Source organism: Strongylocentrotus purpuratus, unplaced genomic scaffold (genome assembly GCF_000002235.5).
Source record: "Strongylocentrotus purpuratus isolate Spur 01 unplaced genomic scaffold, Spur_5.0 spur5_scaffold_6, whole genome shotgun sequence".
Lineage (NCBI taxonomy): Eukaryota > Metazoa > Echinodermata > Echinoidea > Camarodonta > Strongylocentrotidae > Strongylocentrotus > Strongylocentrotus purpuratus.
Window position 1 is genome coordinate 49,458,871 of NW_022145612.1, and position 16,397 is coordinate 49,475,267.

At 34.8% G+C, this 16,397-nt stretch overlaps 1 protein-coding gene across 1 annotated transcript in view; it reads left to right on the forward strand.

The window, feature by feature from the left end:
* Positions 1-16,043, forward strand: part of LOC580797 (semaphorin-5A) — a 103,337-nt gene extending 87,294 nt beyond the window's left edge. Inside the window, exons 15-24 of the mRNA XM_011664005.2 lie at positions 2,273-2,349; positions 3,317-3,391; positions 5,905-5,966; positions 6,396-6,608; positions 8,162-8,308; positions 8,870-9,064; positions 10,790-10,951; positions 11,796-11,984; positions 12,506-12,730; positions 13,231-16,043. Coding sequence (XP_011662307.1) covers positions 2,273-2,349; positions 3,317-3,391; positions 5,905-5,966; positions 6,396-6,608; positions 8,162-8,308; positions 8,870-9,064; positions 10,790-10,951; positions 11,796-11,984; positions 12,506-12,730; positions 13,231-13,565 — 1,680 coding nt within the window. The 3' untranslated portion in view covers positions 13,566-16,043. The remainder of the gene's footprint in view (positions 1-2,272; positions 2,350-3,316; positions 3,392-5,904; positions 5,967-6,395; positions 6,609-8,161; positions 8,309-8,869; positions 9,065-10,789; positions 10,952-11,795; positions 11,985-12,505; positions 12,731-13,230) is intronic.
* The last annotated feature ends 354 nt before the right edge of the window (positions 16,044-16,397 follow it).

Genomic DNA, 16,397 nt, shown 5'->3' on the forward strand with positions numbered 1-16,397 from the left:
ATTTAATAAATGTATCTTGAAGGGGCTCATATCTGATATATCTAGGTATTCTCTGTCATACTTAAAATGAATACAAGGAATACATTTTAAAATGAAAAGAAAAACATGCCATTGGTTTAATATCTTTGAAGCTATTTTGAACAGCACTCTGCAAGTCCAATGATAAGACATCCATCTATATAGCTTTCCTCTGCAAATTGCATAAGGAACTTTAGCTTCTAGCACACAGGGTATATCTTTCCAGACTGATAACGGAAACATTTCATTCTGATTATGTTTTTTATTATATCCAAACCATTTTACTCCCCTCTCAGCATCTTACATTTCCTCTCCAACCATCTGGCTATTCTAGGCTAAGTCCTTCCTAAATGAGAAGCAGAGGAGCTTTGCTAGACACAGATGCAAATTTCTAGGTCAAAACTTTTCCTTCATCTGAATTTTGACAATATTCATTCTTTTCCCCCCTTGCCGGTTATTGTCAATATCAGAAATTTATCACTCATGTGATGTCTTACTGATGATGTTAATTATTACTGTCTCTGTCTGTATTTGTATGAATCCTGTATGGTATTTTCATGTTAACTCTCTCTTTTTTGTTCATCTTTTTTATGTTTTAACTGCATTTGTCTTTCAGTTTGTTTCTTACTGCTGTTTTTGTTCTCTATGGAATTAGTGATATGTCCAGTAGTGATATATATTTCAATCTTTTATTGGTTTGTCTCCTCCATTTTTTGTGTGTTCTTTCCAGAAATTTCTGTATAATCTCTTCAATTTGTTTTTCTTTTCTGTCTTTCTTGTCACTTCTCCTTCCTTCATGAAACGATGTTTTCTCTTCCTATCTCATGCAACATATTTCCCTTCTTATTGCATCTGTTTCAATTCTTATTCTGTTTTATTTTCTCTTGTTTCTTTTTACTTTTTGTTCTTCTTTTCATTCCATATGAACCTGTCTTCCCCTTTGTTCTTCGGTCTATCTTTCTCATTCTTGTTCTTTTTCATTCTATAGTGTTGATCACTTCATCCCATCTCTCTTGAACTCCCAATATGAGTTTCTAACGAGAGCAAGGTGTGGGAGAGGGTTAAGTTTCACACCCCTGTTAGCCCCGGATTTGAAGAGTTGACATTCTGGTTTGGATATGTGGCTGGCTGCAGCCGCTGCACCCTGTTTAATTGAGAATCGTACTTCTGCCACATATTGCTGTCCAGATCGTCTACATGAAAAGAAAAAAAAATGAGAAAATTGTATGCGCCAGAGCTTCATCACTCGTTTTGCTTCATAGCATAATGGATTAGTTTTCTTTACTACCTTGGCCATTATATATATTTATTCCAATAATCTAAAAAATATAGAAATATGAAAAGTTTGTTCCCCATTATTTCACTTTAACTTTCTGAAAATGAAGAAAATTTATCAAGATAATCATGTCCATATTCACTCTATGAAAGTGTAGAATATTGATTAAAATATTCTTTATAATGATTCATTACTGCTAGATTTGTTGCAGTTGTAATTATTGTTGTTGCTGTTGCAAAATGAAATAAATTGTTAAAAGAGCCACAACATTCCATAATGTTTTAAGAGTTCTCAGAACTGTAATTTGTACTAAAAAAAAAAGAATGTTGTTGCACGAAGGTAATTTGATTGCACGCCATGCATCCTGTTTTTTCCTTCACTTCTGGTTAATAAACATCCTAGTAGTTATCTTCATGATCATAATGATGCTTTTCACACACCCAGACCAAGCAAACATCCAGCCATATATAAACTTGGCCAATGCCCTTGGCGAATCCCAGACATTAATAACAGTGGACACATCAGCGATGAAATTGTTTTTCTTCTAACGAGGATGATCGTACTCTCAGGAAATTGAAAACATTATTTGGTTGGCTCCTCGAGGTTTAGAGGTTCATAATGAGCTCATGTCATAACTAATATCTCAGGAGGCTAGGAGGAGTGAACTTCATTTTAAAACACCCTTTCTCAGACAGAATCACGAAGTGAAGTAACGATGAGATGGACAAAACTCTATTTATAAGATGAAATAATGATTGGTTTTAAAGGGGTTGCATACAAAAAATCATTTGAAACCAATCATAATTTAGTGAGTTCTCCATGGAAAATATTATTTCTCCTATTCGGCGCCAGATAGGCATTAACTCAGACACTTTAACCCAGATTTAACGCCCTCCTGGCTCTGAACGGATGATTTATCATGTTATTAGATTTTTCATCATGTTTGATCTTTGATTGTTTGTTTTTCTTTTTGTACAGAATGCTCTCTATGTTGGACTTCCAGAGGCTATCGTCAAAGTGCCAGTCGAAAGGTGTCATCAGTTCCCCACTCAAATGTAAGAATAAACGATCTTCTGAGAGCCAGTAGGGCATTATCAACTCCTATCATTCAACACAGTGTTAACTTCCTTCTTGCTCTCAACAAACTGAACATTCATAAGAATCTGCTGTAGTGATAAGTCCCTTCAATATTCAGTGGGTTACTGCATGGACCTACTTCGAAGTAGGTCCATAGTTACTGTAAACAGAAATTCATAACATCCCAATAAAATGTTTGTAGACATAGGAGGAATGAAATGAATGAAATATATAAATAAAGTGAAAGTAGGTCTCATAATGGTTGTTTAACCTGAAAGTGACTGAAGTGGGTTATTTGGGTTCAGTTTCTATTCATTCAGAATTTCTCACTAGAGGTCACTAAGGAACCTTTCATTTAGAAGACACATACATTAGCCCAATTTTCAGGTCATTCTGTTCAGGTCTTGTCACAAGCGGGATCCATCAGTGTTGAATATTCAGACCCCGACACAATTTACGTCCATTCATAAAAGTCTGAGCCGAGTGAGTGGGAAGGTGGGTGGATTGCATCAAGATGTTGATGTTGTTTTGTTCTCTGTGTGTTCTACAACTCATTGACTTATTTCTTCAAGGATTATTCTTATGTGCCCGATAAGTTACAACCCAAGTCTGACTGATTTGGGTCACGTTGTGTGTCTATCTTTGAATGTCTTTGAAAGTAAGAAGGTATGACTTAAAATAGCATTGCGTGGATTATTTCATTCACCTACAAGTTCTGGTACACTACCTAAATCGGTCACTTTACTGAAGTATTCAATACCACAGAATATTCTCCCCCGAACCCCATGGTAATACAAATTTTGATTCACAACAGCATCTCTATGATAAAAATCCACCTTGCATACATAATTTGTCGCTATGTTGGGCAATTCCTTAATAATATTTTCAATACATGAAAGATTGTATCTATTTAACGATTGTCTTTTCAATATTCTTTTCAATCAGTGAGTGTGTGAATGCCAGAGACCCATACTGTGGATGGCATCAGCTTAGATTAGAATGCACTCCATATCCAGAAAAGTAAGTAACATATATCTCTTCTATATCACTCCAATGTAATCTTTCATAATGATAGAATACCTGATGAAAACTTTGATAGATAAAATTCTGTAGCAGAATGGGGATATTTCTGTATTGTTTTATTTTATTAATCGAGTTAAGGCCCTTGTGGCTGACTCAGTGGATTGTGTAATTTTAGGCTAGATAGATAAATCACATTCAGGGGAATATAGGACAATCGTCAGTCGTGATATATGTTCTTTACAACTGCAAACACTGGCTGAATTCCTAATGAGGAATGATTCGGTGATGGATCATGTTAGTTTGCGTACTCCTGTCTTTTATTACGGTCGGTCCGGGAATACAAATCACCAATACAGGTATATCATCGTAGGGATCAAATAGAATATATTATAGCACACCAGGGAGATTAAACCATATATCATCCGATATCTTCATATGTCAGCAGCAATAAAGCCCTCACATGCTGTTTGGAAACAATCGGACAACATAAGACCCTCTCTGAAGGGTTTGTGTAACCCTTTGTCCACTTTGGTCAACCAATGGAACAAAAGTGGACCGCCACAGTTGATATTTTCACAAATATGTGTATGTAAAATATACTCCTAAACAATGCTGCAGTATTAGATTTCAATGCATAGCAAATAAAAGAATTAGACAAATACAATCTCTATTTCATCCTTTTTTAACAGTAAAGACATACCATGCAAATGCTCATAAAAATATTCTTTTTGTCTTTATTGTGTAATGATATTTAACGAGTGGTGATGTCTTGTCTTTAAGACTTCAAGCAGAACTTGATAATGAAGACATTCAGAGGAAGGGTTGAAATCGTAAAAACATGTTCCAAACATCCGCACATGAGTAAGAACATACCATATCCCAGGTCATTCGCACCCAAGAAGGTTCAACTTGACTTTTGGGACTTTATTCCTATAATTAAATTTTCTGTAATGCACAGTCAATCTATTTCTGCACAATGGGTAATGTATAAAATTTCAACAGTATTAGAGAACCTTGCAAACTTATACTAATTTTGATTATATTGAAGGGAATTAGCTATGTTTGCCATATTCTACCATAAAAGATATTATTTTGTAAATTCTTTTGCAAATTCAGTTTCAAATGCTGTCAACGTGTGAAGATTATTCTTTATACAGAAGAATGGTGTAGGAAGTGTTTAGTTCGGAATGTTTTGTGAACACAGTCTCAAGGGTGCAAGCATGAGGAGAGAATGGACCGGATGTGTCGTAATCCATGTCGGCTTAAAGCAGTGTGAAGAGTGCTATTTGATGTGACAATCCCAGTAATACCCTCTAATTTCATCCAGACAAGAATCAAAATGGAAAACAAAATCCAGTGTCTTGTTTTAATTTGGATTCATCAGACATATGAGACATTGAATCACTGTATTACGTCACTGCCAAAGATCGTTTGCTAATTCCAATAGTTATGTTGTTAGGAGAAATTCAAGGAACATCGTCATTGATACGTGTATCAGCAACTTCCAGGACTTCCTGTATATTCTGATCAAAGCTATGATATTTTCTCATTACTTCCAACTTCTAAAATTATCTTCTTTAAAAAAAAATGTATACTCAAATTTTAATTACATCGATCTTGAAAACAAAAGTTTCCTCTTTGGGCATCTTTCACAGAGAAAATTACCAGTTTCTTTAGATAATTATATTAAGAAGAGAATTGGCTGTTTTCCTGCCAGGGTTGCATGTAACCAGATGTCTAGAGATTTAGGCAAGAAGCAGAGCATTTCTGAAGTATTAGCAGTGACTCTGCAAACAATCCATCCATTATTCCTCCCTCTTCCTCTAATGACTCCTTGACAGCATTACTTCACGAATCTAAAGGGCAGTACGCCCAAGAGAAAAAGCGGAAATATTACATCAGAACATGAAAATGGAACATTCAATCGTAGTCACATCTGTATTTGGAAGTGTTTGAGAATGAAGTTAGGTCCATGTTGCGGATGAACTCTGAGTGACCTTACCCATGAGATAAGATGTCGCCTCAAAGTCAAGTTTTGATTAAGGTCTGTGAGGCAGCCTCCAGAGGGAGCTTGCCGGCTAAGCCTAAAGGGCATTGGTTACATACATGGAGATGATGGCTGTCTGATAGTCTGTCTGCAGACCTGACCCGACATGCTGAGAGATGTAAACATCAAAATAAGATGTCTTGCACCTCAAGATCTACCTTTTAAACAAAAATAAAACAAACAGAAAAACATTGATTGCTGAAAGCCCTGAAATTTATACTTGATGTATTTGATTTGTCATCGTAATATTTGATTATCATGGCATTACCAATCAAAAATCTTTATTTATATTTACAGAACTGTGTAGCATCTTGTCCCCTCTAGATCACAATTGAAAAGGTGTCTTTAGTGATACAGATGTAATAAACAAATTCAAACTTGATAATACTCATATGTCATGTGAATTGATGAGAGAGAGCTAATAGCTATCATATTTCTTTGTCTTTTTTTCTTCCATCTGCAGTCCTTTAGATGTGGAGTTCTGGCTACAAGAGATCACAGGATGCCCAATCATGGATAACGCAGGTAGGAATATACCTTTTGTTACCGTAGTAATCAAGCCACCAACAACATGCTCTATCAAATCATAGCTGATCTCATGTTGTGTAAAAGTGTGAATTGATGATACCACACATCATGGTTATAATTTGGTATAGATTGATGATAAATGTTTTAAATTAAAAGGCCATAGTACCTTACCGGTATGAAACCTTACTGTTACATCAATAAGGCTCTAATGCTCTGATATATCCATATCAATTTTTCAAAAAATGCTCAAGGCACTGAGAATGTACATGAATAATATAAACTATGATTAGATGTAAATTGCAATACAGAGAACATGAACAATATAATTAAGAGTAAAACAATACATCTTAAAACGATATTGACATAGATATATTTGAATTCTTGATAGTCATGTAAAACTGAATGGATTATTCTTTAACTCCTCAGTTGATGGCAAGTTTGGTCAGTGGTCCAACTGGACCCAGTGCTCGGACCCACTAGGAGTGGAAGCCTGCATGTGCCGCTACCGGGACTGCGACTCACCACAACCAGCGTGTGGGGGCACCACATGCATTGGGGAATATCAGCAAGTGATCAACTGTACAGGTAGACCTAGTGGCCACAGCGGGCCAGGCACGGCGCTTGAGAATTACAGGCCAGGTACTTGAGTGCATGGAGTGCATTTTGTCATTTTGTCCTTCTCTTCCTATTATTTTTTTGTTTGTTTCATGGGGGGGGGGGGTAATTTTGTAAATCATTTCTTTTATCATCACCTGTATTTCTCTCATTAACCTAATTTCTCTGAATCTTGACTCTTAAATCCTGAATCTTTGTTATACAAGGTTGTTATTATTCATGTCAAAATTGACAATGTGAATAGAAATTTTATTAAAAAATTTATAAACAAGAAGTTATACTAGTAGCTTGTCTACTCCAACTTTTGATGAGGGTAGGATATATTTTTAATGGTAGGTGGCTTCAAACATTTTTTCTGAATGTAATACATGGTCACGATATCTTGCTAAAAACTTTGGGATTATTTAGTATGTCCACATCTACCGCTGAAAGCTCACTCTACAGAAGAAAAAAAAGTTTGGCTTTATATTTTCTTTGAATAAATAGGTTGACAGTTGATGCTTCAGACAGCATGATCTACCGATTAATTTACTTAGTCCAATTGTGTCATTAATTTTGATTGATGATGTCCAACTTGTTTGGTGTTTGTTCTACCCTTTACAAGAATACCATGGGACCAAATCACCAATAAGTGAGATGATATATAGTACATGTAACACCTGTATCTATGTATTACCATGCATGAGTTGCATTCTTGTCAATTGTGCATCATTGCTTCTTCAAAGATAATTAAATACTTTCCTTTAAGTTTATGGTTTATATACAGTCAAACCTGTCTATAAAGGCCACTGAAGGGAAACAGAGAATGTGGCCTTTCCATTCAAGTTCTACAATACACATTCCTTGCTCGAAGGAGATAAAATATATTAAGGTTTTTTATCAGACCAAAGATATGTCATGGTATCTGAATTACAAAGTCTGAAGTACAAATTATCTAACAGAAAATTCTACCATGTGGAAAGGTGACCTTTATAAAGTGGTGGCCACTTAGATAGGTTTGACTGTATATCATTTATGCATTGAACTTTTCTTTACAGATATGATTTATATTATTTAAAATGAAGAAAAAAATATGCATTAAAGCATGACCTACAAGCAAGACTTCCTTGAAACTAAGATTGAATTGGAAACTTGGTAACTACAGGAATACATATGCATGATAAAACGCAACGTTTGCATCATCAATTTAGGAAATGCAAATAAATGATATGAATAATAATTTTGCTCTTATTATTTTGCATCGATCGATTGCTATATCATGGTTTCATGTCTATATATGATCTTTACACATACAGTATAATGGTTGTGATAAGTTGTAAATGTTTATCAAGTATAAAAATAACATATGCTGTTGTATTTGTCTTGTTTACTATTCTTTTGGTGGTCATTTTTGGCAGAAAACTTAAAAGAAGTCATTATGATTTTCTTAACTTAAAAAAAATAAGTATATATATATATATATATATATATATATATATATATATATATATTGCATTCAAGTATCAAGAATATGAATACTAATTACAGCCATAAGAATTTGAATAATAAGTTCATGTCTTACTTCCATTTTTGTTCAGGTTTCTGGGGTGAATGGAGTTTATGGACAGAGTGCTCTGCTCCTTGTAATGGAGGAATCCAATCTCGTGTTCGAGACTGTGTGAACGGGCAGGCCTGTGTGGGTGATTCCACTCAAACACGGGAGTGCAACAAAGAGGCTTGCTCAGGTAAGAATCTCAAGTACTCATGGAACCAATCTTGATCTTCTCTTCTTGATCAAGATCCATTAATCTTGATCTAAGGAGACACGAACAAACGATGGAACCAATAGAAAATGGTCCTCTCAACTGGTTGAATACTCTGCCTGAGATAAGTTGTGGTTTGGGTCTGCAGAAATCATATTTTATTCCAGATTCGAATCGTATCCAATGGGATAAAGTAAAGAATCTGTTGGAAGTAAACAAGAGTTTATGACCCTGTAATGTCTCCTTTTCTCTCTATCTGCCTTTTTTTCTAAAAGAATTCATGTATTCCTGTGTAGTCCTCTACATTTTCAATTTACCTTGCAGTTCTGAGGTCAAAGTTTTGACATTTATAAAAAAAAAAATTATATGTTAGAAGTGAAAATCAAGTTCATTAATGAAAAATAGGGTTGATTTGGGAGTTAAAAGGAAATGTATATGTTTGAAGTAAAAGCAAATAAACACAGACATGAAAATTCATTTTTTTCAATTTTTGTATTCTCTAATTTCTATTGGTCTTCTTCTCCCCCATCTGTCACTTTCCAGAGATACGCAGACCGACTGACTGGACTCCTTGGTTGGTTCACAATGTGTCTGAAGATGGTCTACTTATGCAACGCTTCAAGTACATCTGTAGAGCTCAGGTACCCGAGAGGGACATGGTATCAGTCGGCAGGATGAAAGGGCAGTTCAAGTTCTGTCCTTTCAGCAGTACCAACAAGAGATGCTGGGGTGACAGTGGTAAGCTAACCAGTCCAGAATTTATGGTTTATACAGATAAATCTTGATATATGTTTTTTTTTAAGAAGACACCTATGAGACAAAATTAGACCCTTCTTTTTAATGTTGAATGAATAGACCAGTTCACGGTTAGCACATGGCTGCAATGACCCCGAATTCCCACAGATCTTCAAAACATGAAGAGGTCCCACTTTTTACATTTTGAAATAATTACTCCTACAGCGATGGAGATGCTACATACTTAGCCTTTGTTTCCCCTTTTCAAAGAATACTTCCACCTGTGTATCATGGAGTGCTCTGCTTGTGCATACATGAATAATAATTACATAACTTTCATGAGCACGTATCCAGTATTCCGTCTCCATGTATTTCACAATTTGTTCTGCAATGACCTTTATCTGCTCATGCTCAGACTGCAACCGTGAACTGGCTTATTTATATACTTCTCCACTAGTCTCAAATTGTGGAAATTGCAATATAATCAAAATTATCAGCTGCTACAATTTTTTTAACCTGTTCTTTCCAATTGCTTTTGTATTTCCCATCTGATTACGTACTCAGAGGATTAAAAAAAGTGAAGGAGATTTGTCAATATCCAAAAGAAGAAATGCTCATGTTTCATTGATATTATCATGATCTATTCCATTACTGGACCCCAATGATATAAGTGATTGTAACATTTCACCTTTGACATGCAGTTCATTAAACCTCCCCATGATCAATTTCTGATTTGTCAAGAAATGGGAATTAAAATGTCATGTCTTAATTTTTGATAAAGATTGGGTATGGAAGCAATTTCATCAGTTCCAACAAAATATGATGCTCTTGATAAAATACAAGAGGGACTTGGAACCCTATATTGAAAATCATCTGCAGAGAGCCAGAAGGCGTAAACTCATAGCAGCTTACAGAGTGTCTATGGCCTGTCTGGCTGTCAACAGTTAATAATATGTGTTGTAATTGGGATATTTTGTTGGTGCATATCATGTTCCCATAACTTGCAAACTTCTCAACATGCTTTCTTGATCTGAATTAACATTTTTTGTTTACAAAAAAATATTTTACATTACAAAAATTAAATTTAAGCTCAGTTCTTGTAAAAGAATGAACATTTCTTTTAGGCAAGCACATGTTTCTCTACTATGGATTTTGAATTACGTGTTAGAAGGGAAAGGGTTTTATGGGAGATTCGAGAGAGATAGAAATGCTTATTACAGAATTTTAAATCTTCAATTATTATTTCTTTCAAATTGGCTGTTATTTTATTAAACTCTGCATGAAATATCTGACTCTCTTTTTCTGAATTTGGCTGCACTAATTGGATGTAATTCATCTTAAAGGGAGAAAAAATGCAAGAATTTAAATTCTAACTGCTCTGATTGCCTAACAACAAAAAATGGGGGAAGTGAATATAAACGATGCTTGATACTATTATAAATAACAAAACAAAGAGCTAGACAAATGTGTGAAATTAACAAAAATATTAAGGGCTTCAGTTTCTAACTTTGAAATAAGATAAGGAAAGCACTTTAAATGAGACACTCCTTCAATAAATAGCTAGTCATTATCCTTTTAAATCAAATGGAAGAGTTACATCTTTATAAAATGTAAAATTAAAAAAACAAGCAATATGATATTTGAATAACACTAGGCATATCATTTTGACTAATCCCACTATCTGTCCATCTCTTTCTAATCCTTACTTCCTTCCTTCCCCTTCATCAGAGAGCTTTGGTGGGTGGACCATGTGGTCTCCATGGTTACCATGCAGCTCATCATGCGGCCAGGGTGTACAGGTCAGGCACCGTGCTTGTTTCCCTGATAACGCTGATTGTAACGGGCAGTACTACGAAAAACGAGATTGCTTGACCTTTGTTCCCTGCCCAGGTAATTGGCTAACTGTTTTTTTGTTTGTTTTTTAATTAATGACAAGTCTGGTACGTGTGCATGTGTGTTGCTTCAGCTCCTCTTACCTCTAAAGCTTTGCCAAAAATCTAACCATCGTGTTTGATGCTCCGATATGAAGGTATGGTTTGATTAACCCCTTTTGTGCCATCAGTGTCAAAGTCTGCCACAGAACTATACCACAAATTGTCCTTAAAAGAGGACTATTTTGTATTCTAGTGACCAGTCAATGCATCCTGAAGCTTGAATTCTTGACAGATCTTTTTCTTCTGTGTTTAACATGAAAAGAAAAAAATACAACTCAAGATGTTGATGGCATAGAAGGGGTTAACATAAAAATGTAGAAAAAATGTACTCACAGATTATCTCTATGATATTATGTTAGTAAAGAATTCTAGCAGGTTTCTAACCATTTTGGGAAATGCCAGATGGAAAGAGAAAACAATAGTAAATAAATTAAAGCAAACTGCAAATATAATGCTAAAGATTTTAATGATCTTTACAATATTTCTTAATACTTTAACAAAGATATTTACAATTCAACTGCTGTATGCAGTGTCCTTCCCAATATTTCAAGGGTACTTCTGAGATCTGTATGACCTTGATACATATTCAATAAAGTAAAGCTTTTTGAAATTATATTACTACTGCATATTTATACATTCTAGCAACTTGCATGAAAGAATCCTTCCAGAAAGAGAGCAAAAATCTTTTTGTTCTCTAAGAAACTGCGAGTGTTAATAGTTTAGAGCAATTAGATGATTCAGAATCGGTCTTTGATTATGCAATGTGTTAAATCCAACATATCACCTGATTGCTTTGACAGTAAACGGAGGTTGGGGTTGCTGGGGTGAATGGGGCGAGTGTTCAGCAAGCTGTGGTAAAGGTATCAAGCAACGTTACCGTGAATGTACCAGCCCTCTACCACTCAACGAAGGACAGGATTGCGTAGGAAGGAACGTGGAGGAAGCCCCTTGTGATGGAGTAGACTGTCTTAAACCAGAAGTATTTGACTGTGAGTTCATTTGCTAATATTCAAGTAATGCCCCCTTAACAGGACTCGAGTTTTCCTGCTTTAATATTTAAAAACATCCCTAATTGTCACTTGGTTAGGTCCTTACCGTGATTTTTCCCAAATTTGTTTGCAGAGTTGAAAGGGTGAATCAATACATTTTTGTGTGTCTTTTTCATTTGATTAATATCCATATTTAATAAACAAGAATTAAAATCCCTGACTGGATATATCTTAATAGGGGAAAGCTGTAGAAAAGTTCTAAAATGTGTAGAAGTTCATATTGATTTACGTTTGACGATTCTGGATGTGACATTATATATTTCTATACTTTTCCTTGTTGAGCAGATCTTTCTGAAATGTTCTTATATGAAAATATATTAAGGGAGAGAGTTTGAAATTGCTACACATTGTGTCAAGGAAACAAATATCAGCAGTGAAATTCCAGGTATGTTCTATTCATTATGCCCTTATATATCCGAGTGTTAATCTATCATTGCTCCTCTTTCTTCTCTTTATTACAGTACCCAACTGGCCCGGTATATCAGTCCGAACCGGTCAGCGTGACCCATCAGGGGTAGCAGGAGGTGCTCCCATTGATACCAATCTTGGCTGGAAGGTGTGGAGTAAATGGTCCTCATGTAGCCACAAGGGTCGTCGCCACAGGAGCAGAAAGTGTGAAAGTCCCATGCCTCTTTACAAGCAATGTATGGGATGCGTGAAGGAGATCGACTGGTGTTATGAAAATGGTAAAGATAGAATGCTATTTTCTGTCGGTTCTTAAATGATCAACATAAATGATTATGTATACCTGCATTATGACATTTGTACTTATATTTTCTTGTCATTTTGATTTCGAGAAGAGCTAGAAGAACTTTATTCTATTTCTTTCAACCAAATTTGCAGCATAACATACTTTCTGTCTCTTAAAGTAGGACAATATACCAATGCTTTGATAGCAGCAGCTTAAAGAGACTGTAAATTGGTTATTCATTTCCATTGCAGTATAAGTCCAGTCACGTATATAGATGGAATGATGTGAGAAAATTAATTGTTCTTTGTAATGATGATGATTCTTGTATAGTTTTGGTATCCAACTCTGTTGTGCACTCATGGCACTAGCTCTACAATGTCTCACAAAAATTCTGCATTCTAAGAGAATAAGCACAACAAAAATCTATAGCGAATTGAAGGTATTGATCATTAATGTATCTAAATGTGTTCAAATCTCTTTTTCTCACTTCACCAGAGGATACACCAGCCTCACCTTTCCAAGTTCCAGCCGTTCAGAGACTTCAAGCGACTCCTAACTGTTCCAACCAGGGTGAATCCATGGAACCACTCTACTTCTGCATCGTGGCCATCGTCGCCGCCGTCGCTGGTTCAATCATGTCTCTCTCAGTCTACATCTCATGGCAAAAGAACAACAAGAGGCGGGACGCGACCAAGCTCGACTACGACGAGGAGGAGGATGACTTCGGAGACATGGCGCAGTACTCCGACTCTGAATACTCGTTCGATGGCAGCGAATCGTCGCCGGCGCATATCACCTCGAATCCAACAGAACTGGAAAACGAGAGATGAACCTGAAGAATATCTACAGACTCTTTTTGTATTTTGAGATCGAGTGTTATCACGAGATATGCCATAGTGGACTTTTTTCTTGTGCTGCATCTCGAGAAGCAGTTATCCTCTTTTGGAAGCAACTTCGAACCTCAAGAAACGATGCGTGATGGTATTCTTGCACCTTATTTATATATACATATATATATATTCTATTTTTCCCTTGTGAAGTTCAGCTGTATTCATTTGGTGTATTGTCCTATTTATGAGTGTCAGTCACTGACAAGTTAAAGTAAGCTTAAACTGTGAAATGGACGCAAACATACTTGTATTGCTTATTTCTGTTGATTGCTGAGGAGGATTGTGGAGACTATATTCCAGTGGAAGAGATGAAAGGACATGTGGAAATCATCTATGCAAATTAATGAGGACGGACATCAATGGAATGACAAGAACTTGGATATCGATCGAGAGAAACCGATTCTGCAGGAGAAACAAGTTTGCATCCTTTACTTTGAATATTGTTAAAACTATTTATAGTGTCACATTTCATAAAAGTATGAACAAAATTCATTTAAAAAGCTCACACAGTCAAAAGTCAGCTGGTGGCACTATGTATGAAACAAGCAATAAGCACTGTGGTTATATGTAGCTTTAATTCTTGATTATTTTTTCTTCTGTTATATATGAAAAAATTGTAACAATACACTGACAAATATGAAAAGAACATTGTCGATCAGAACAAAGAAAAGCTTCTTTATGTTGTATTCATTATGATATGCTTCTCATTACATTTTTGATTTGTGAAATTGTTATAATCTCCATTGATTAGCTTAAACATATGGCGTTATATGTTGTATATACATTTTATTTATATTAGCAATATCATTAATATGCTGATATTGCATGTAATGTACATTTATGTTACCCAAAATTGTGAGCACAGTTTTTGTTAGTATCATGAGTTGTTCAATACATGTTATTGCAAGAGATTACTTGTTGTTTATTGTCTGATTTTGCTTTTGTTGTTGACATTTTCCCCTAATTTCTGTGTTAATTTGTTAGACTAGCATTATATTGTGGGTTTGCCAGGCAACATACCTTTGAACCTTCATAAGAACATTTGTGAATTAAAAAACTTTGTACCAACTATTTTCAATAATGCGAATTGCATTCTACAAATAAATTTGTCCACTAAAATTGGTCTGCTTTGCGTAATCTTGAAAATACATCTCGTTGTACACCAATTATCCCAATTTTCATTCCAAAATCCAATACTGCTTTTTGATCTCTCAAATTCAGTTCTTTAAAAAATTCTTTTTATTCATGGCACTCTATCAAGATATTTTACTTCAGTTGTAATTTCAAAATTCTTGTGCTAAATGTACTGTAATTTGAATCTTTCACAGCAATAAAGTTATGCAGCTCAGCTCTTCACTTACATTTATTTCCCTTCCATTATAGACTTTGTAAATTCTGCTTGAATTACAACTTTTGATGTTTTCAATTTAAATGTCAAAAGGCAATGATGCACATGACAAATCCACCCATTTTTAAGGTTGAAAACATGGTTACATGTTATTATAGTTTCCGTAACATATATTAATTTTGAGGGAAAAATGAAATAATAAATCGTGATTGTATTAAAATTGTGTACAAACCCAGACAGCTATATATGGTATTTATATTATTGTAATATATATTGTAATGAATTGTATAGGTTGCCTTGTATTAAATGCACATATCTTTGTACTAGGGTGATTATTAACGAGACTTTTAAACATCACACATTGTTTTGTCTCTAAAGATGGAATATTTTTGTCATTTTGTATGTGTATATAATTACATGACACAGATATTGTGTTGATAAAAGTCAGCTTTTATGAAATGTATTGTAACCATTTAAAAAGGTTGATACTTGAGCTTATATTTCAGTTTGTGTAATGAAAGGTACTTTATCAGAACAATCATGTCAAACATTTTTACATCGATATAGACTGGGAAATTATGTGAAATTCATTTTAAAACTGCCTTTTTGAAAAAGCTTTCTCACTGCTGCTTTAACAAGTTCATGCATAATGGTTTTGAATTTTTTTTGTTCACTTGTAAGCAAAGCAACAGCAGTTTTAGATGTTTTTAAAGGAATAATTTTGTCAGTTTTAAAATAAATTCCTTCATATTCTATACTTTGAATAATTTTTTTTTTTGAGGGGGGGGGGGGGGGAGTATTTTGCAACGCCTTTTCTTCAGGAGATAATTTTATTTGTCTTTTTAAGGTCTTGTTTGAAAAGAGTCTCCTTTAACTTGTGAGAAAAGAATTGTTTTTATTTCATTAATCAACATGATGCTACTAGAAGTTGGAAGTTGCTTTTTACGTTGTTCATAATTTACATTTCCCTTGTATTCAAATTAAATTACTTATGCAAATGCGAAAATGTCTTGTTCTTGTGTACCAGTATTTTACCTCTTTTTAGTCAATAAAAGTGATATGCTCTTCTACCTTTCTTTGTACCGGTTGATGATTAATTGAAGTTGATGATCGGTGACAAGGCCTAAAAAAAAAGATGTTGTATTGCCCTTTGCGACCGACCCAAAATTTTTGAAATCGACGGTCGGCTTAAAAAAAAAAAAAATTACCGTTTATTAGAAGCATTCAAAAAGAAGCATTCAAAACTGAGAAATATCAGCCCAAAGAGGCAGTTGTGTTTTTTAAGTAAAAAAAAAAATCTAGACCGACCCATGTTTTGGCACCTAAGGGCAATACAACATCTCTTTTTTTTTTTTAGGCCTAAGCGAAATGCTATTGCAAGGACATTAAAATGCAAGTTCTTTGCAATACACACACACACATTT